The 23,275-nt window shown below is 39.0% G+C and overlaps 1 protein-coding gene across 2 annotated transcripts; it reads right to left on the reverse strand.

Moving 5' to 3' along the window:
• Nucleotides 1-7,256: 7,256 nt before the first annotated feature.
• si:dkey-12h9.6 (macoilin) lies at nt 7,257-21,874 on the reverse strand. 2 transcript variants are annotated; one of them, XM_065008664.1, is made up of 11 exons: nt 21,660-21,874; nt 18,877-19,018; nt 18,400-18,526; nt 17,877-18,012; nt 17,424-17,602; nt 16,315-16,813; nt 15,872-16,030; nt 14,641-14,814; nt 11,934-12,060; nt 10,601-10,778; nt 7,257-9,114 (listed from the first exon to the last, which is right to left on the reverse strand). In XM_065008664.1, exons 1-11 carry the CDS (start codon nt 21,734-21,736, stop codon nt 8,924-8,926), a joined length of 1,989 nt encoding a protein of 662 aa, XP_064864736.1. In that variant the 5' UTR covers nt 21,737-21,874; the 3' UTR covers nt 7,257-8,923. The 2 variants fall into 2 exon arrangements, 1 of the variants encoding a protein (XP_064864736.1); XR_010460846.1 differs by lacking the exon at nt 11,934-12,060 and having other exon boundaries at nt 9,030-9,114.
• Nucleotides 21,875-23,275: the final 1,401 nt, after the last annotated feature.

Genomic DNA, 23,275 nt, shown 5'->3' on the forward strand with positions numbered 1-23,275 from the left:
GTGTAAAAAAGACTACAAAATCATTACATATCACTTCAATTCAAACACATTACTGTCTCACATTAAATAGTGTTTTATCTCCTATTTTGAATTCAAAATTCAATTTACGGGTAATTTTGCACATCGCTACACAATTTTTGGTCCACAAAATTCCATGTTATATCCATATTATTCACAACGCTGCCCAACTTTTATAGACAATATCAATTTTCAGATTACTTAACATGACTGGTAAATGGTACAGTGGTGTCAACCACATCTGGGTTCAAATACTATTTGAAATCTTTGAAATACTGTAGCGTTTGCTTTAGTCTGTCTCGAAGAGTTCAAACCCAGATGGTCTGGGTTTGAACTCTTGCAACTAAGCTATTGGTTCCATTGTTCCAGACAAGCTCAAGGAAGTATTGATTTTTAATAGTATTTGAACCCAGGTCTGGTACGACCTGATCATCCTTTAACATGAAGTGACACTGTCCAAAGGACCCAAACTGTTGATAGTCAAGGCCAAGGGTTTGTCCACTGACAATACATGCATTGAATAAACGTTGCCCATCAATATAAGGCAAATGAATAAGAGAGAAACCGAAAACAACGATATAAGGACAGAGTTGCTAAGAGTGAGCTCAGACAGCCCAATTCTCTTCCAACCTAATCTTGCTCAACCCAAATCACATTACACGGTACATTGTGTCAGGATTCTGAATTGAAAAGCCAACAGTGTCCTAACGGACGAGCATCTATGAAATGTCATATTTACTGTAGTCAAGGGAGCTCAATGTTACACTAACACATCGCCGTAGGCGTCAGTAATCTCACAAGTCCTCTAAACTCAAATACTTCTTCAGAGGAAAGACTGAGGAATATTTGCTTTGTGAATTAAGCACCTGTGAAGCAGCCAAAGGCTTTTTGTTTCCCACCTCGCCAATGATTTATGGAGGGTTACTGAGAAGGTAATCATCTGACAGTTTGTTTTGTGAGAACTACCGTATACAAATCCTTGAGACTGATAATGTTGTTGAGCACTGTGACATCATCGCCACAACCAGGAAGTCTCTTGGGTGCTCTCCCGTTTTATATCTTGACCGTAAAATAAGCAAGGAGATAGACCAGATGCTTTTCAACTTTCTTTGGAGAAACCGTACCCATTACATTAGGAAAACTGTTGTAATGAACACTTATGAGAATGGTGGATTGAATTTTCTGGATTTTACTACTTTAAATAATACTTTCAAGATCAATTGGGTAAAACAATTCCTAAGAAGACCCACTTCTATCTGGAATTTTATTCCTCATCATGTCTTCTCTACTTTTGGTGGCCTTAACTTCATGTTGTTTTGCAATTATAATATTGACAAAGTTCCAGTGAAACTTTCTGCTTTTCATCGACAGGTTTTCTTGTCATGGTCCTTAATTTATAAACACAATTTTTCTCCACACAGATATTATATATGGAATAATCGGGATATATTGTATAAAAATACCTCTCTGTTTTTAGAATATTGGTTCAGAAATAATATCCTATTGGTGAGCCAACTGGTAAATGCAGAGGGTCTTTTACTCAGTTATAAAGAATTCTTATCACTTTACAAGGTCCCTGTAACACCTAAAGATTTTGCAATTGTTTTAAATGCCATTCCCTCAGGTGTTGCTATGTTATTCAGGAACATGTCGAGACCTGACCCTCAGAGCCTACCTTCTATTGACCCCGTTGACTCATCAGTAGGAAAGATTTGTTTCTCTTTTGGTCCATTCAACAACAGAGCGATACGATCCTTGTTTCAGCAGGATGTTGTATCTATGCCTTATGTCATGCCTTATTGGAATGGATTTATTTATCTGTTGGAAAAAAGTTTGGATGTTGCCACAAACATACCTACTTGTTAACAAAGTTAAGGAAGTTTCCTTTAAAATTATTCATAAATATTATCCTGCCAACCACTATATGAAGAAGTTTAAGGAAAACATCAACTCAAATTGCTCCTTTTGTAATGACCACCCAGAAACAGTTGTGCATCTTTTTTGGCATTGTATTGCATGTAAGAAAACTGTGGCAAGACATCAGTAGGTTTATAATTGAACACATTTATGAAGACTTTACACTATTGTGGAGAGATGTACTGTTTGGATTCTTTACATTCAATAGAAATAAGCGGAATCATTTTTATGTAATTAATTTCATTATACTTTTGGCCAAATTTCATATACACAAATGTAAATGTACAAACAGAAAACCACATTTTCGTACCCTACAAAAATAAATTGAACTGTATTTTAAGACGGTTAAATGCTCTACTAACAAAAAAGCTGTTAGAATTGTAAGTATATGCATGTCCCTTAAATGCTCTACTAACAAAAAAGCTGTTAGAATTGTAAGTATATGCATGTCCCTTAAGGTCCTTGTGTAATTGTAATGTGATAGTGTACCCCCTAGCTCGATTGTCCATTGTTTGTAATCTATGTATGCTTGTGTTCCCTCATGTGCTTTATGTATTGATTTGTTGTTATTAAATATATATATATATATATATATATATATATATATATATATATTATTTAAAGGGTGCTCTCCCGTTTCTAGGAGATAGACGTGTTACAAGTGACTGCACAGGCGGAGCCCTGCTCAAGATAAGGCTTAAGATGGTCTACCGCATGTTTTCAACAGGTCGTGGTGGATTCTTATTTCTTAAGACACTGGTACATCAGCGCCCGTGGGTTGAGCACATAGCGCTCTGAGTTGAGGAACTTGGTGCGGTACTGCGGTACGGCGGGCCGCCGCGTCATGAAGGACATGCCAGGACCGACAGCCATGACCTCGGCGATCTTGCGTTTCATCTCGCCAATCTCCTTATCCTGCTTGAGTACTTTTCCTGTGGGACAGAGGTACTGTAGAGTCACGATAAGCGATGGAGTTATAGATTAAAATTATAATTTATGAAGTCACTGAATTACTGTAGCTGAACTCTCTTTACAGTGTCAAATCCTCACATAATAATCGGGCATACAGTAAAACTGAAATATTCAAGCAAATCTTCCATTGATATCAATGCAAGATTTAAGTGAAAGTTCAAGCTACACGTGCATATCTCAAATTGGCAATCGGCTAAATCAATGCTATATAGAACTATAACACAATTTAATGAAGCTATAACATAATTCTATAAACCTTTAACAATTCTATAGACCTATAGCATAATTCTATAAAGCTATGACATAATTCTATAGACCTATAACATAATTCTACAAAGCTATAACATAATTCTATGAAGCTATAACATAATTCTATAAAGCTATAACATAATTATATAAAGCTATTACATAATTCTACAAAGCTATAACATAATTCTGTAAAGCTATAACATAATTCTATAGACCTATAACATAATTTTATAAAGCTATAACATAATTCTACAAAGCTATGACATAATTCTATAGACCTATAACATAATTCTATAAAGCTATGACATAATTCTATTGACCTATAACATAATTCTATAAAGCTATGACATAATTCTACAAAGCTATGACATAATTCTATAGACCTATAACATAATTCTAAAAAGCTATGACATAATTCTATAGACCTATAACATAATTCTAAAAAGCTATGACATAACTCTATAAAGCTCTGACATAATTATATAGAGCTATAACATAATTCCGTAGACCTATAACATAACTCTATAAAGCTATGACGTAATTCTAAAAAGCTATGACATAACTCTATAAAGCTATGACATAATTCTACAAAGCTATGACATAATTCTATAGACCTATAACATAATTCTAAAAAGCTATGACATAATTCTATAGACCTATAACATAATTCTGTAAAGCTATGACATAATTCTATAAAGCTCTGACATAATTATATAGAGCTATAACATAATTCCGTAGACCTATAACATAATTCTATAAAGCTATGACACAGTACCAGTCAAAAGTTTGGACCCACCAACTCATTCAAGGGTTTTTCTTTATTTCTCCTATTTTCTACATTGTAGTATAATAGTGAAGACATCAAAACTATGAAGTAACACATATGGAATCATGTAGTAACCAAGTTTTAAACAAATCAAAGTATATTTAATATTTGAGATTCTTCAAAGTAGCCATCCTTCGCCTTGATGACAGCTTTGCACACTCTTGGCATTCTCTCTACCAGCTTCACCTGGAAATATTTTCCAACAGTCTTGAAGGAGTTCCCACATATGCTGAGCACTTGTTGGCTGCTTTTCCTTCACTCTGCGGTCCAACATATCCCAAACCATCTCAATTGGGTTGAGGTCGTGTGATTGTGGAGGCCAGGTCATCTGATGCAGCACTCCATCACTCTCCTTCTTGGTCAAATAGCCCTTACACAGCCTGGAGGTGTGTTGGGTCATTGTCCTGTTGAAAAACAAATTATAGTCCCACTCAGCACAAACCAGAATGCTGTGGTAGCCATGCTGGTTAAGTGTGCCTTGAATTATAAATAAATCACTGACAGTGTCACCAGCAAAACACCATCACATATCCTCCTCCATGCTTCACGGTGAGAACCACACATGCGGAGATCATCCGTTCACCTACTATGTGTCACACAAAGACACAGAGGTTGGAACCAGAAATCTCAAATTTAGACTCATCAGATCAAAGGACAGATTTTCACTGGTCTAATGTCCATTGCTCCTGTTTCTTGGCCCAAGCAAGTCTCTTCTTATTATTGGTGTGCTTTAGTAGTGTTTTTTTTGCAGCAATTCGACCATGAAGGCCTGATTCACACAGTCTCCTCTGAACAGTTGATGTTGAGATGTGTCTGTTACTTGAACTCCATACTGCATTTATTTGGGCTGCACTTTCCGAGGCTGGTAATTCTAATGAACTTGTCCTCTGCAGCAGAGGTAATTCTGGGTATTTCTTTCCTGTGGCTGTCCTCACGAGAGCCCGTTTCATCACAAAACTTGATGGTTTTTGCCGACAACACTTGAAGAAACTTTTAAAGTTCTTGAAATGTTGCGTATTGACTAAACTCCATGTCTTAAAGTAATGATGGACTGTCGTTTCTCTTTCTTTTTCTTTGAGCTGTTCTTGCCATAATATGGACTTGGTCTGTTACCAAATAGGTCTATCTTCTGTATACCACCCCTAACTTGTCACATCACAACTGATTGTCTCAAACGAAATTCCACAAATACATTTTTAACAAGGCACACCTGTTAATTTAAATGCATTCATGAAGCTGGTTGAGAGGATGCCAAGAATGTGCAAAGCTGTCATCAAGGCAAAGGGTGGCTACTTTGAAGAATCTCAAACATAAAATATATTTAGATTTGTTTAACACTTTTTGGTTACTACATGATTCCATATGTGTTATTTCATCGTTTTGATGTCTTCACTATTATTCCACAATGTAGAAAATAGTAAAAATAAAGAACCTGGAAAGAGTAGGTATATCCAAACTTTTGACTGGTACTGTAATTCTATAGAGCTATAAAATAATTCTATAAAGCTATAACATAATTCTAGAGCTATAACATAATTCTAGAGCTATAAAATAATGCTATAAAGATATTTAATATTTCTATAAAGCTATAACATAATTCTAGAGCTATAACATAATTCTATAAAGCTATAAAAGGATTATATAGCGCTTTAACATAAATGGGAAGGGGGACCTTGTGTTATCTCCAGCTGCCTGCGGGTGTCTCCCAGGGCTGAGAACAGGTCCAGTTTGATACGCGTCTCGGCGCTCAGGTTGTACTCCAGGTGCTGAGCCTTGTCCTGCAGGGCTGACAGGGCAGAGAGCAGCACATCCTGCTCCTCCTGTTCCACATAACGATACTTCCCCAGGGCCTGGGATGGGATCAGGGAGAGAGACACTCGCAATAGCCCCAGGGCTACATAGAAGCAGACTGGTTGGCACCCAAATGGATTAAGCTACATTTCACTGTTGTTGTAAAGCGAAGCGATGGTGAAACGTAGCGAATTCAGTTTGGATGCCAGGCTAACAAAGGAGCGTGGACTAACAGGGCCGTGTTCAGTAGGTACGATACAGGAGAACACGGTTTGGAATTGAGTGTAAGGTGGTGGTTGTTCCCAGAGTTGCCCAAAAAGAAACGATTGGTTTCGTTTTCCGTTTTAAACCGTGTGTCCTACTGAACATGACCCTGGTGGTTTAGCAGTCATTCTGAGGTGCTTTTAACAGGATGTGCTTTGGTTCCCCAAATTTGTAGAATGCATTTTTTTTAATACTCGTTTTTGTGTGCAGAAGAATTGCAACGCCCTCATTAGAAAGCCAATTTTCCCAGTTCGGGAACCAATGCACCACATGACCACACCATCTATTTCCAACCGTGATGGTGGATTGGTGGATGGCCAGCCATTCAAAAAACAATGTGAGCTGAATATTTTTTTAAACGCTCTAAGGACAGGGGTTCTCAGGGATCCCCGGAGGTACTGTCAGATCTCAATAAAAAATATATGAATATTACTAACAACAACAGATGAAATTAATTTTGGCCAAGCGATCCAAATAACTTTAGAGGGTGCTATACAATACAATGCAATATTATTAATCTACAATGTATGTTCTTAACCCTGGGCAACATGGGCCTGGGAGGGTCACAGGGTTATTGGTATCCAATTATATTTTTTCAAGGTCTTGTATTGAATACTTCTCAATACATAAATGCACTGTAATTTCAACTTGAAAACTCCAACATTTTCTCTCCGATGCCAAAAGGCAGGCCTTTAAAATGTTCCTTCCCAGGGCCTGAAACTTGGTTAGTCCGGCCATGCACTACCGAAGTCATAGTAAAACACTTTGTATGCTATTTTTTGTGTTTTGATTATGAGGGTCCCTGATGAATTTTCTCCGACCCCAAAAAGTTTGAGAAGTTTGAGAACCCCTGATCTGGAACATTGACTGCCTTCAGATTATTCACGCTTTTTCCAAAATGTGTTGTGTTACAGCCTGAATTTAAAATGTATTAAGTTGAGATAAAAGTTTTACAAATGAATTCCAAATGAAAAGCTGAAATGTCTTTGCTCAATAAGTATTCAACCCCTTTGTTATGTCAAGTCTAAATCATTTCAGGAGTAAAAATGTCCTTAACAAGTCACATAATAAGTTGCATGGACTCACTCTGTGAACAATAATAGTGTTGAACATGATTTTAGAATGACTACCTCATCTCTGTACCCCACACATACAATTATCGGTAAGGTCCATCAGTCAAGCAGTGAATTTCAAACTTAAGAAAAATCAGGTTCTGTGGTAACTGGTTAATGTGTACATTTTTATTATCAACTGTTTCATCAGAATAGTAAGAATAGCTGGAGCCCTTGAACTATAATATGTATGTACTGCACAATCTTTAGTCACCAATGACATTGTGCCCAAACAACAACTAGTACTGTATTACACACACCAGTGTCATGCTGACAGAAACATTGATTTGCTAAATTAAAGCAGCAAACTTCCATGTGAAAAGTACATCAAGCCTAAAAAGTATTGTTTCAATAGAAAACTGGAAACATGAATTCTAACAAAAAGAAACCAAAAAATGGTAAGATCAATTTCATTAGTATTCATCAATTTGAAAAACAATTCGGGGTGTGTTTTCAAATTCTTTACATTTTGTGTGTGTGTGTGTGTGTGTGTGTGTGTGTGTGTGTGTGTGTGTGTGTGTGTGTGTGTGTGTGTGTGTGTGTGTGTGTGTGTGTGTGTGTGTGTGTGTGTGTGTGTGTGTGTGTGTGTGTGTAAAAAAGACTACAAAAACATTACATATCACTTCAATTCAAACACATTACTGTCTCACATTAAATAGTGTTTTACCTCATATTTAGAAAGTAATGTGTATAGGCACATTCAATTTACGGGTAATTTTGTACATCGCTACACAATTTTTGGTCCACAAAATTCCATGTTATATCCATGTTATTCACAACGCTGGCCAACTTTTATAGACAATATCAATTTTCAGATTACTTAACATGACTGGTAAATGGTACAGTGGTGTCAACCACATCTGGGTTCAAATACTATTTGAAATCTTGGAAATACTGTAGTGTTTGCTTTAGTCTGTCTCGAAGAGTTCAAACCCAGATGGTCTGGGTTTGAACTCTTGCAACTAAGCTATTGGTTCCATTGTTCCAGACAAGCTCAAGGAAGTATTGATTTCAAATAGTATTTGAACCCAGGTCTGGTACGACCTGATCATCCTTTAACTTGAAGTGACACTGTCCAAAGGACCCAAACGGTTGATAATCAAGGCCAGGGGTTTGTCCACTGGCAATACATGCATTGAATAAACGTTGCCCATCAATATAAGGCAAATGAATAAGAGAGAAACCGAAAACGACATAAGGACAGAGTTGCTAAGAGTGAGCTCAGACAGCCCAATTCTCTTCCAACCTAATCTTGCTCAACCCAAATCACATTACACGGTACATTGTGTCAGGATTCTGAATTGAAAAGCCAACAGTGTCCTAACGGACGAGCATCTATAAAATGTCATATTTACTGTAGTCAAGGGAGCTCAATGTTACACTAACACATCGCCGTAGGCGTCAGTAATCTCACAAGTCCTCTAAACTCAAATACTTCTTCAGAGGAAAGACTGAGGAATATTTGCTTTGTGAATTAAGCACCTGTGAAGCAGCCAAAGGCTTTTTGTTTCCCACCTCGCCAATGATTTATGGAGGGTTACTGAGAAGGTAATCATCTGACAGTTTATGTTTTGTGAGAACTACCATATACAAATCCTTGAGACTGATAATGTTGTTGAGCACTGTGACATCATCGCCACAACCAGGAAGTCTCTTGGGTGCTCTCCCGTTTCTAGGAGATAGACGTGTTACAAGTGACTGCACAGGCGGAGCCCTGCTCAAGATAAGGCTTAAGATGGTCTACCGCATGTTTTCAACAGGTCGTGGTGGATTCTTATTTCTTAAGACACTGGTACATCAGCGCCCGTGGGTTGAGCACATAGCGCTCTGAGTTGAGGAACTTGGTGAGGTACTGCGGTACGGCGGGCCGCGGCGTCATGAAGGACATGCCAGGACTGACAGCCATGACCTCGGCGATCTTGCGTTTCATCTCGCCAATCTCCTTATCCTGCTTGAGTACTTTTCCTGTGGGACAGAGGTACAGTAGAGTCACGATAAGCGATGGAGTTATAGATTAAAAATATAATTTATGAAGTCACTGAATTACTGTAGCTGAACTCTCCTTACAGTGTCAAATCCTCACATAATAATCGGGCATACAGTATAACTGGAATATTCAAGCAAATCTTCCATTGATATCAATGCAAGATTTAAGTGAAAGTTCAAGCGACACGTACATATCTCAAGTTGGCAATCGGCTAAATCAATGCTATATAGAACTATAACATAATTCTACAGAGCTATAACATAATTCTATAAAGCTTGACATAATTCTATAAACCTTTAACAATTCTATAGACCTACAACATAATTCTACAGAGCTATAACACAATTCTATAAAACTATGACATAATTCTATAGAGCTATAACATAATTCTATAGAGCTATAACATAATTCTATAGAGCTATAACATAATTATATAAAGCTATACCATAATTCTATGAAGCTATAACATAATTCTACAAAGCTATAACACAATTCTATAAAACTATGACATAATTCTATAGAGCTATAACATAATTCTATAGAGCTATAACATAATTCTATAGAGCTATAACATAATTATATAAAGCTATACCATAATTATATGAAGCTATAACAATTCTATAAAGCTATGACATAATTCTATAAAGCTATAACATAATTATATAAAGCTATAACATAATTCTATAAAGCTATAACATAATTATATAAAGCTATAACATAATTCTATGAAGCTATAACATAATTCTATAAAGCTATGACATAATTCTACAAAGCTATAACATAATTCTATAGACCTATAACATAATTCTATAAAGCTATGACATAATTCTACAAAGCTATGACATAATTCTACAGAGCTATAACATAATTCTATAAAGCTATAACATAATTCTGTAGACCTATAACATAATTCTACAGAGCTATAACATAATTCTATAGACCTATAACATAATTCTACAGAGCTATAACATAATTCTATAGACCTATAACATAATTCTATAAAGCTATGACATAATTCTATAAAGCTATGACATAATTCTATAGACCTATAACATAATTATATAAAGCTATGACATAATTCTATAAAGCTATGACATAATTCTATAGACCTATAACATAATTCTATAAAGCTATAACATAATTCTATAGACCTATAACATAATTCTATAAAGCTATGACATAACTCTATAGACCTATAACATAATTCTATAAAGCTATAACATAATTCTATAAAGCTATGACATAATTCTATAGACCTATAACATAATTCTATAAAGCTATTTAATATTTCTATAAAGCTATAACATAATTCTAGAGCTATAACATAATTCTAGAGCTATAAAATAATGCTATAAAGATATTTAATATTTCTATAAAGCTATAACATAATTCTAGAGCTATAACATAATTCTATAAAGCTATAAAAGGATTATATAGCGCTTTAACATAAATGGGAAGGGGGACCTTGTGTTATCTCCAGCTGCCTGCGGGTGTCTCCCAGGGCTGAGAACAGGTCCAGTTTGATACGCGTCTCGGCGCTCAGGTTGTACTCCAGGTGCTGAGCCTTGTCCTGCAGGGCTGACAGGGCAGAGAGCAGCACATCCTGCTCCTCCTGTTCCACATAACGATACTTCCCCAGGGCCTGGGATGGGATCAGGGAGAGAGACACTCGCAATAGCCCCAGGGCTACATAGAAGCAGACTGGTTGGTACCCAAATGGATTAAGCTACATTTCACTGTTGTTGTAAAGCGAAGCGATGGTGAAACGTAGCGAATTCAGTTTGGATGCCAGGCTAACAAAGGAGCGTGGACTAACAGGGCCGTGTTCAGTAGGTACGATACAGGAGAACACGGTTTGGAATTGAGTGTAAGGTGGTGGTTGTTCCCGGAGTTGCCCAAAAAGAAATGATTGGTTTCGTTTTCCGTTTTAAACCGTGTGTTCTACTGAACATGACCCTGGTGGTTTAGCAGTCATTCTGAGGTGCTTTTAACAGGATGTGCTTTGGTTCCCGAAACTTATAGAATGCATTTTTTTTGAGTGCTGAAGAATTGCAACGCCCTCATTAGAAAGCCAATTTCCCCAGTTCGGGAACCAATGCACCACATGACCACAATATCTATTTCCAACAGTGATGGTGGATTGGTGGATGGCCAGCCATTCAAAAAACAATGTGAGCTGAATAAGGACATGATTCTTTCTTTGTTTTTTGTAAAATAGGTTTTTAGATATTCACAAGTTAAGTGGAGGTAGTAACAGTTGTATTGGGTTGTATTACTAAATAACTAACTAGTAACCTATGATGAATTCACTTTAAGATGTACAATGTTTTATGAAAGACTTGGCTTCTGCCTCTGCAATGTCTGCATGCTTCATGATGTATATGTCACCACAAGAAAACAATAATCACAAACAACAAGATATTAAATATATGTGAAACGAATACAGTTAGCATACAGTATCGATGAATGCAAATACAAAGTGCCCACATTACAGTATGTTGAGTTCAGGCCAACACAAACAAAACTGAAGATCTGAAAGTCCTCAAAGCACTGGCCGAAACACCATTTCCTGCTACTCAAACCCACAAACACAAATAATGACACAGACAGTCACACGCAACAAGCCACAAGTCTACAAAACGGCATATCCAAAAACACAAGACAACGGAGTATCACTTCAACAACGAGCAAGACGTGAAAACTCACAAACTCCACACGTACATTGGTACGGAACCCACTCGTGTGAAAGAGACGGAACCCACTCGTGTGAAAGAGTAGTACTTTCCTTTGTCTTTACCTCCACTTCATTCACTAGAGCTATTAGACGGCCCTCTTTCCCTTGACTCTCCAGCTGTAGTTGTTTGTACTCTGTCTCTAGATCTTTTTCTTTTTTCCTTAACATTAGGGTCACAGAGTGTTCCTGCCTAGTGTGGTGGAAGATAGAGAGAATAGTACATGCTTTGTTTCAGGTGGTCAGAGAGGTGCTGCTTATTTGTGGGGTTGGGGAGGTGGTTGTGGAGGTGGTTGGGGAGGTGGGGTAGTCCAAAGACAAAGAAACATGACAACATCAACAGCAAGCGATCTTGGGATTTTGGGGGGGCATTTTGAATTCCATCTGTACTTTGGTTTGCGTAAAACAAATATTATACTTCACTAATTATTATGCTTTTTTTACTATGATAGTTGTTACCGGCTGCAATGAAAAGAAAGTTAATAGTACAGCAAATAAAATAAATAAAAGCAAGTGTTGGTGAAATTAGGATCTGGAGCAGGGGTTCTCAGGGATCCCTGGAGGTACTGCAGGGGGGTCCTCTGTCAGATCTCAAATGTTTTTTTAAAAATGAATATTACTAACAACAACAGATGAAATTAATTTTGGCCAAGCGATCCAAATAACTTTAGAGGGTGCTATACAATACAATGCAATATTATTAATCTACAATGTATGTTCTTAACCCTGGGCAACATGGGCCTGGGAGGGTCACAGGGTTATTGGTATCCAATTATATTTTTTCAAGGTCTTGTATTGAATACTTCTCAATACATAAATGCACTGTAATTTCAACTTGAAAACTCCAACATTTTCTCTCCGATGCCAAAAGGCAGGCCTTTAAAATGTTCCTTCCCAGGGCCTGAAACTTGGTTAGTCCGGCCATGCACTACCGAAGTCATAGTAAAACACTTTGTATGCTATTTTTTGTGTTTTGATTATGAGGGTCCCTGATGAATTTTCTCCGACCCCAAAAAGTTTGAGAAGTTTGAGAACCCCTGATCTGGAACATTGACTGCCTTCAGATTATTCACGCTTTTTCCAAAATGTGTTGTGTTACAGCCTGAATTTAAAATGTATTAAGTTGAGATAAAAGTTTTACAAATTAATACAAAATGAAAAGCTGAAATGTCTTTGCTCAATAAGTATTCAACCCCTTTGTTATGTCAAGTCTAAATCATTTCAGGAGTAAAAATGGGCTTAACAAGTCACATAATAAGTTGCATGGACTCACTCTGTGAACAATAATAGTGTTGAACATGATTTTAGAATGACTACCTCATCTCTGTACCCCACACGTACAATTATCTGTAAGGTCCCTCAGTCGAGCAGTGAATTTCAAACACAGATTCAACCACAAAGACCAGGTAGGTTATCCAATGCTTGCAAAGAACGACGCCTATTGGTGGAGGGGTAAAAAATTAAAAACAGACAATGAATATCCCTTTGAGCATGGTGAAGTGTGGATGGGGTATACACCCAGTCACTACAAAGATACAGGCATCCTTCCTAACTCAGTTACCGGAGAGGAAGGAAACCGCTCAGGGATTTCACCATGAGGCCAATGGTGACTTTAAAACTGTTACAGAGTTTGGCTATGATAGAAGAAAACTGAGGATGGATCAACAACATTGTAATTACTCCACAATACTAAGCTAAATGAGAGAGTGAAAAGAAGGAAGCCTGAACAGAACAAAAATATTCCAAAACATGCATCCTGTTAGCAACAAGGCACTAAAGTAATACAGCAAAGAAATGTGGCAAAGCAATTCACTTTTTATCCTGAATACAAAGTGTTATGTTCGGGAAAATCCAAAATAACACATTACTGAGTACCACTCTCCCTATTTTCAAGTATAGTGGTGGCTGCATCATGTTATGGGTGTGCTTGTAATTGTTAAGGGCTGGGGAGTTTTCAGGATAAAAAATAAATGGAATAGAGCAATGATCATGGCAAAATCCTAGAGGAAAACCTGTTTCAATCTGCTTTCCACCAGACACTGTGAGATGAATTCACCTTTCAGCAGGACAATAACCTAAAACACAAGGCCAAATCTACACTGGAGTTGCTTAGCAAGAAGACAGTGAATGTTCCTGAGTGGCCAAGTGACAGTTTTGACTTAAATCTACTTAAATATATGGCAAGACCTGAAAATGGTTGTCTAGCAATAATCAAAAACCAATTTGACATAGCTAAAGAATGTGTAAAATAATAATGGGCAAATGTTTCACAATTCAGGTGTGGAAAGCTCTTAGAGACTTACCCAGAAAGACTCACAGCTGTAATCACTGTCAAAGGTGCTTCTACAAAGCATTGACTCAGGGGTGTGAATACTTACAGTATGTAAATTAGATTCCTCTATTTCTTTTTCAATAAATTTGCAAAAATTTCAAAAAACATGTTTTCACTTGGTCATTATGGGGTATTATGTGTAGATGAGTGAGAAAAAAATATTGAATCAATTTTTAATTCAGGTTGTAACACAACAAAATGTGGAATAAGTCAAGGGGTATAAATACTTTCTGAAGGCACTGTATATAGTGTGCACTACTTTTGACCATACTACTATGGACCCTGGTCAAAAATAGTGAACTACATAGGGAATAGGGTGCCATTTGGGACGCAACCTCAATAGCATCTGAGGGTAAAGGTTGTTGCGTTACATGCAAGTCATACATGTATATGCATTTGAATACAAAATAATGGAGGAAGGTGAGAGAGTGAGTGCCATACCTGTTTGGTAGACTACTACGAGCTAAGATGGCCGCCTCCTCTAGTTTGTGAGCCTGGAGTTCGGCCAGCTGTTTCTCTATGGAGAGCCTGGCCTCTGTCTCTGCTCTGGTCTTCTTCTCTAGCACGGCGCTGATCTGCTTGTCTTTCTGCTTGGTCTTGGTCAGAGACAAGATCCTGAAACACAGAGTCAAACCACAATGTTCTAGACCAGGGATGGGCAACTGTCGCATTCCCCCTTTTGTAGGCCTGAGGCCTGTGGGTACACAGACTCATGAGCCACTGCGGCCTAGTGGTGGCCCTCACCCCCATCAAAGTTGCCCATCCCTGTTCTAGACTAAAGGGAGTATTTGGTCTGTATTCTACATGGTACCCTATTCCCTACATAGTGCACTACATTTGACCAGAGCCCTATGGGCCCAATAAGGTGCATTTTGCATGCAGCATTGGTGTATGTAAATCAATACATTCCATTCCCACTAAATTGGTTAGAAGGTTCAAAACGTGAAAAAGATTTCCGTAGCACTTCATGTGATTCTCCAAAGCTAAAGTATAATTTCAGCCAGTAGTCTTGAAAGAAGTGCTCACAAGCCAAAACAGGTCCCTGAAAATGTTGCACAATTGGGTACTACGTAATTAATTTCATGTTCCGTCCTGTTTTTTTGGGGCAATTTGTATGAAATGTTTTGAATTCCAATGTGTAAAATATGTTATGAATTTGTAAGTGCTTAAGATCCCGGACTGCATCTTTAGCATAGTTATTTCATTTGAGTATAATCACATTATTGCATCAAGGTACTACACCACTTTGCTTACTTGTGCTAACCTGGCTTGAGTACAATATTCAGTGTAATAGTGCCATATGTGGAGGGTGGTGGGGTAGAGGGGGGACAAGACATAACATAACATTTCAAACAGAGTTTCAGTGCATATGATAAACAGTCAGATGTTTTATTTTCACATCCACTAGAGAGGTGCATGGAATGTGTTGTTTTACAGGGTCATCCATAGCAAGTGCCTTGCTCAAGGACACATCTACAGATCTTTCACCTTGTCGGCTCGGGTATTCAAACCAGCGACCTTTCGTTTACTGGCCCAATGCTCTACCCACTAGGCTACCTGCCTAGTAACCAGCAGGGGGAGCCAAAAACAGTGTATGGCAGACAGACAGGGCACTAGGGTCACTATGTGAGGCAAAACAAAATAGACCATAAAATGCAATGTTATCACTCACTTGCTCTGGAGCAGATCATTGTTCTGCCTGAGCAAAGACACCTCGGGCCTCAGGCTGTGCTCGCTGTTGGTCAGGTTGCAGACGTGGCTGCGCAGCTCCTGCTCACCTTGTCTGCTGGCCTGCAGCTCGCCCTTCAGCCTCCTCATCTCCTGCTCCAGCCTGGGAAATGGGGAGAGGGGGAGGGAGAAGGGGTAGGGGAGAGAAGGAGGTAGAGAGAGAGAGGGGGAAATAGATAGAGGGAGGTGGAGAGAGAGGGAGGTGGAGATATAGGGAGGTGGAGAGAGAGGGAGGTGGAGGGGGAAAGATATATAGGGGGACAGAGAGATAGAGGGGGGAGAGAGAGGGAGGTAGAGAGAGAGAGAGGTAAAGAATAAGAAGAGACATCTCTCTGTGTGTCTCCAAAGCCAATGAAATGAAAGTGAATGGCGGCGGAGTATCCCTACTTAGTGATTTGGTCAGCGTGAGGATTTGGCGCGACGGGGCCCTTGTCTGTGGCGTGCCGATTGGGGCTGACCGTTTTGGACCCGTTCTTCTGCTTCCTTTCAGACCTGCCAGTGGGAGGAGGCGAAGGGACGCTAGCGGCGCCAGGGGACATCCTGCGTGCTTTGGGGGAGGAGGATGAGCTTTTGGCGGCACGGGGGACTTTGCCGCCTTGCTCCTCCTGAGGTAGATTTTCGGTGGTGGCCGAAGACTCAGTCGACCCTCCTCCTGTCGACCTTCCTCCTGTTCCACCGTCGGTGGGGGGGTCTCTGGGTTTGGAGGACGGGGGTGGCTGGGGATTTGAGTCTCCCAGCGTTGTTGCCTCCACACCCCTCTCGGTCCCTCCCTGCTCCACTCCACTGTGGATCTGGAGGCAGTCCATGGTGAGTCTCTCGTCAGACGCCACAGCACCGTTCTGACACTGGTACTGACTGGACTCAGGTTTAGGCCTCCACTTTGAGTCTGCAGGGGGAAAGAGCTATATTTCAAAGACAATATCTAGCTACAGAGTATTGGACTCACAATGAGATGTAACATTTATCTTCCTACACGCATAGAGATATTAAAGAGGAGCATTAACTAAAAATGTCCTCCTTTGGCATTATATGAGTTCCAAATGGCTCCACTTTCTCTATGTACTGAACTACTTTGACCAGGGCTCATCTAAAAGGTTTAACCTGAAAACAACTGCCTTACCAGGGCCCATCTAAAAGGTTTAACCTGAAAACAACTGCCTTACCAGGGCCCATCTAAAAGGTTTAACCTGAAAACAACTGCCTTACCAGGGCCCATCTAAAAGGTTTAACCTGAAAACAACTGCCTTACCAGGGCACATCTAAAGGGCTTAACCTGAAAACAACTGCCTTACCAGGGCCCATCTAATGGGTTTAACCTGGAAACAACTGACTTACCAAACAAAGTAGTACTACCATTGGGGAATCATCTCATAACAGTGTAAAACAGAGCAGAAATGAATGAGTAATAGGCACAATCGCCGCTGTACTTACTGCCTTTGCAGCTGTACTTACTGCCATGGATGTCTGTGATGCTCTTGGGGTAAAGCTGTACTTACTGCCATTGTCGTCTGTGATGCTCTTGGGGTAAAGCTGCAGGCCCAGAGGTAGGGACTGTTCCAGGAGGTGCATATGGAAGTTGTTTTCGCTCTGCACAGCTTTCTGCGTCCGCAGTTTGAAGATGCTGGTGAAGTAACATGTGGCGTCGAACCCCAGATAGACAACAGGGTAGCCAATGCTGGGGGGAGGGGGGGAGTAGGAGAGAGAAAATAAATATTAAATAATGGCCTACATTATTGTGTGTCATGATGACAAACACGTGCATGAGCAGAGTACGCCACTTGTGATTCATTGCGATTTTAAGACGTTAGCTTAAACCCACTCAATTCAAGCGGTTGTGAAATTCCTTGGCATTTAGAAAGTATCTACAGCGTATAAACTGGGTTTGTTTGGAAGATTCTGCTCGAGGGTGAATATTTGGTGGGAAGTGCTTTGTGTTTCAATCGACCTACCAGTGCGCGGCGAAGAGATGAGACAGGTTGGCGTGGGAGTTGTTCAGATCTTTGAGCCTCAACGAAGCATCCGTGTACACCAGCATCACCCACAGGGACACCCACAGGGACACCGTTGACATACAGATGCCTTTCTCTGAGAATAAATCAATTATTATAAAAAACATCACAACATACCAAGAGAAAATACTAAGCTTATGTTCATAGGTAGTGTAGCTACCACCAGAACTGTGCTTTTACAAACAAAACAGCATAATGTGGTTCCATTTCTATGTAACGGGTTGAAACATTAAATTACGTCAAATTTCATCATTTATATTATGTCAGATTTCATAATTGTAAAAGTTTACATAATGGAAGGTTTCATCTGTTACCGGAATGGTTTGTTTCAACTCTTTACAGAAACGTGTGACTTGTTAGACATCAATTAAATAACATTCCACATTATCCTTATCTAAGGCATTCCACAGCTAGGCAATACAATACATATTGTTAAGCTGTAAAACAGGCTTGATATACTTACCTGTGTGCCAAATGTAATTGAATAAGACATAGGTGCTGGCTGCGAAGAACAACCAGTGGAGGGGAACAAAAATGAAACAAAAGATGTCCAGGGTGAACGCCGCACACACAAACACCACACAAATCACCTGCAACAGAGAGACATTATGTTGGTGCTGTGTTGGACAGCTACATTTTATTCTGTCTGCTTGAGTTTCGAACAAGATGACAATGGCTGTGGTATATGACAGGTTTATAACATTTATATAACAGGTTGCAAGGCCTAAAACTATTTTCAACAATATTTTGATCTCAATACTTTACTGTTATTGACTTCCATCTAGTAGACCATTAAGGTAGGGCAGCATCCCAAATGGAACCCTATTCCCTGTGATATAGTGCACTACATTCAAAAGTAGGGTTCTGGTCCAAAGTAGTGCACTATATTATAGGGAATAGGGTGCCATTTGGGACATAAGATAACTGATAAAGTCCTCACCAGCCCATGGCAGTGGAAAGTGGTGTAGACGCTCCTGAAGAATAGCCAACAGGGCCACAGGTATTCCAATCGAAACTCCAGTATAAAATCTGCCAGGAGCACCAGAGTCCACACGATCATAAACTTCAGAAAGGTGTAAGCGCTGCAAAACAGGCATAAGAGGAGGATATGAAGAGTGATTCCAAAACGCTATATATCCATTTTCAGAAATGTTGGTAAATTCGTTTTTTGTTTGTTTAAAGAACTATGGTGGAAAAATGTCAAGATCATGTTATAATACTTTTATTGCATCAAATGGTTGTTTTACCCAACAGAATAGAGTATTTTGTTAACTATTGCATGCGTGTTCTACTGAGGATGGGCCTCTGGGAAATAACACTGACAGGAGATTTACGATGTCTTTTGGGTGATAGAACCTAAAGAGCATTCCAGAGCATGAGTTCTATACGGGGCCAGACACTGGTCGGAAAACTGCTGACACAGCAGATGCTGTCTGCTATGTATTATAGGTATCTTTCATACAGATCTTAACCTTGTGACCAATTCTATATATCTGTTGTTCGTCATGTAGGTTGAAAGGGGTGTATCTTAGCTATAAAAGTCCTTTGTACTTTTGTCTTGAGGCTCTCAACGAATCATCTGAGCGTGAATCTTCGACCAGCCATGAGCAGCCATCATTATCGTAGGGCATTACATCTATTCACATTATATGTGTGTGTTGTATTGACCTGCTCCCTTATTAATAAGTGTTTAAAGATTTTTAAGTATAATTCTGACTTGTGTGATAAGTTTATCTCTTCTCATTTGATAGTAAAGAAATTAACCACCACAGAACATAGGAAAGAGACTGGTGTGTTTTTTCACTATCTAATCATGGCATTGGGTTGTTCAATGACAGACATGTATTTGTTTGAAACATATCACTAGATAGTTTGTCTCTATGAAATGAAACAATCACATGTTGTTAAAAAAAACCCAGATATAAAAAGTTAGCATTGCAAGGTTTTACACCGTCTAATGATACAAATAATGAATTTTTTTTGTAACGAGCTGTACAAATGATACATTTGTGACATCATATTTTTAAAATATATATATTTTAAAATGAATCAGTACAGTAATATGAGATGGTGGGTGGTGGACCGTTCTTGATATACACCGGAAACTGTTACAGTTCTTGACTCAAACCGGTGAGCTACCATACCCCATTCCAAGGCCCAGTCATTCTCTGAATGGAACACATACACAATCCATGTCTCAATTTTCTCAAAGCTTGAAAATCAAATAATTTGTCTCCTACCCTTCATCTACACTGATGGAAGTGGATTTACTAAGTGACATCAATAAGGTGTCATAGCTTTCACCTGGATTCACCTAGTTAGTCTATGTCATGGAAAGAGCAGTCTAGTGTTTTGCAACAAAACCAATTACAATATACATCTAAGAGGACTGTAATATTTGACATACTGGTACCCATAAGCATTCATTTCTGATGAAAAAACACAAGTGTGAAAATTGGTGTATATAGCTTTTTGTAAATAAACTCTTCTGATGTAAAATGTGTGTGTTATAATTTTATGGAATAATGGTAAAAATGTCATGCTGATGATCTGTGATTGAAGGTTAAAAAAACATCTAAATCTACTGGAAGAGCTAAATGTAGCTTATTTCTCATGATATAGGCCTAAGCCCGTTATTATCATGCATTTGGCAGGAATATTGGCAAACTGTGAAAGATACTGTTACTTTTATGTAAAAGGTGTGCAAAACAGTTTGAAGTCTTGCTTCATTAAATATAATAAACGGACTTATGCATATAAAGCTTCATTAAATTAGGTGATCCATAGACTCATATAGGGATTCATCTCATTAGGCAAATAGTGTAATCACTAAATCACGATTCATTACATTATTTTACATTTGGGAACCCAACCTAGTTTTATATAGGCTATCATCTTGGAGAAAATAGACACTTGGATAAGATAATGCCTACATTCTCTCATTATAGACTACACTCCTGTCTTGTTTTCAACAACTCCTTTGTTCGTGCGCTCGACACCTACATAGCGTACTGTTATTACATCAACCCCTTTTTTGTTTGGTAACCATGACAACGTTTCATCCGAGATACTGGGTACCAGCCCCCCCCCCCCCACACACACACACACACACAAAGGAAATGAAAGAGGAGATGATCTCAATTGAAATGTATATTCTAGTCCTTTTACCAGACGCGCTTTTCCAGAGCAACTTCCAGTTCGTGCATTCATACACTGAACATACCTCAGCGCTTTGTCTCGTCACAAAGGGGACATCGCGAAATCTCTATTGGTCTAGACACGCTGTCTGTAACTAAATGCCTGTAATGCCTACCTGGTAGTAAGCTGACATTGTACGAATAGGTTTAAGTAGGCCTATATCTATTAAGGTCAGAGCATATAATAATAATAATAATAGCCTACACGATTTTTGATTATTGTAGCATAATTGAATGGTTAGCCTTCAAATGAGAGAAGATAGCCTGAATCATGTACTGTAAAAACTACCCACATCAAGTTGCAAAGGCTTATTTTTCAAGTTGACTCCGCTATAATGTTTGTAGGCCTATTTAGCAACCACAATGTAATTTTCCATATCATACAGCGTCCAAGAGTAGGCTAAAGGGAAGAAGCAATTATTGTGATAAAAATAGACATCAGGTGAGAATGACGAAGATGCGCATTACACAAAGCCTAGCAACAACAAAAGCAACGGCATCCGGTCGATGCGTCACCTCACTATACCTTTCAGATATCTCCTCCGTAATTTTTATCTTTTTCATTTTCCGTAGCTTGCTTGCGTCCACATAACGTTTCTTCATTGTATGGCTTCTATTCCTTGTGCTCTAATAAACCGCAAAAAGCGGCAATCAATGTAGGAAAAAACGAATATGGATGGCCTTGTTAGAAAACAACCTGATATTTTGAGGCTTTGTGTATGAATGAAACTCCACCACGGATGCTACTGTACGCATGTGCAGTACTTCGACGTCTCAAGCGCGCGATGGAGACAACACTCACATGAGTGCTATACGGGATCATTGGGATGTCGCTACCCCAAACCCTAGGATTCCGGATAGCACGGACCCTTCTGTGGCCACATCCTTTTATTATAAGCCAGTGGCTACATCGAGCTGAGGGGAGAATCATAGTACTTAGGCTATGAAAAATGTTTGAAAGCAAAGAGAAACGGCCCAATAGTCGAGGAGCTGGACAAGGACGACAAAATATTCCCCCTTTCAGCTCAGGTACGAAATCTTGCTATCAGCTCTCTCACTGATACAGTTTGAGTTAAAGGGATTATTCCAGGTCATAGGTTAGGTGTCTTCTAGGCCTATATGTGTCGTCATAGCCCTATTCGGATGATTCGTTTTCATGTAAGGAGTATACTTTTTTGAAATAGAGGAAAGTAGAGAACAGCTGTGTAGGTTCACATGTAGACCTACTAAATATCACTACACAATTTACATTAGTAGGTACTTAAACCTGTTCTGGAGCCTTTATCAGGGGTATGCTCATCAGGGTTGGGATCAATTCCATTTCAATTCGGTCTTTTCTGGAAGTACATTTAGGCCTAACTTCAAACATGTCAGCCTCAGCTGTAAGTGCATAGATCATAAACGTGCAAAAGATAGTAGTTACTATTCACTTATGTCCCTCCCCATCTCATGGGGGAATAATTGATGTGTCTGAAATGGCATGCTATTCTATGTAGTGAATTGCTTTTGACCAGGGCCCATGGCTTTGGTCAAAGTAGTGCACTAGGGCATACCCACTCAGCACAAACTCAGTTCAACGTCTAGTTTTGATTTACATTTGGTTGAGTTATCAACTAAGGTGAATTCAACGTGAAATCAATCAAACATTTCACCATGCCATTAGATTTAGGTTAAAAGTTGGGTTAAAAAGAAAAGACAAAATGCTCTTATGTTGATTACTTTTTACAAATCCAATTAGTTTTCCATGTTGATTCAACCTCATCACAGACACTTTCAGACACAGACATGGTTATCTGGTGAACTGGGACCATGGTGAATTCAATTTTATTGTTCGATCTGTGCAACTATCCAACCATATTTGAAAAACATGCTTTGTGTGCTTGTGTCATCTTTTGTCCTTACAATCAACATTGCTACCTGCCCTAGAGTACTGTCACATATACTCCCTCTCCGGCACTCGAGGTCACCAGGCTGCTCATTATTACACACACCTATCACCATCGTTATGCGCACCAGCCACTCATCCGACTCACCTGGACTCCATCACCTGCCTGATGTCACTTCCTTTGCTTCTTTCCCCAGGCGTTATTGTTTCTGTTCCAGTGTTCATGTCTGTACACTACCTGTGTCTCTTGTTTTGTT

This window comes from Oncorhynchus nerka, linkage group LG24 (genome assembly GCF_034236695.1).
Source record: "Oncorhynchus nerka isolate Pitt River linkage group LG24, Oner_Uvic_2.0, whole genome shotgun sequence".
In the NCBI taxonomy this organism is placed as follows: Eukaryota; Metazoa; Chordata; class Actinopteri; order Salmoniformes; family Salmonidae; genus Oncorhynchus; species Oncorhynchus nerka.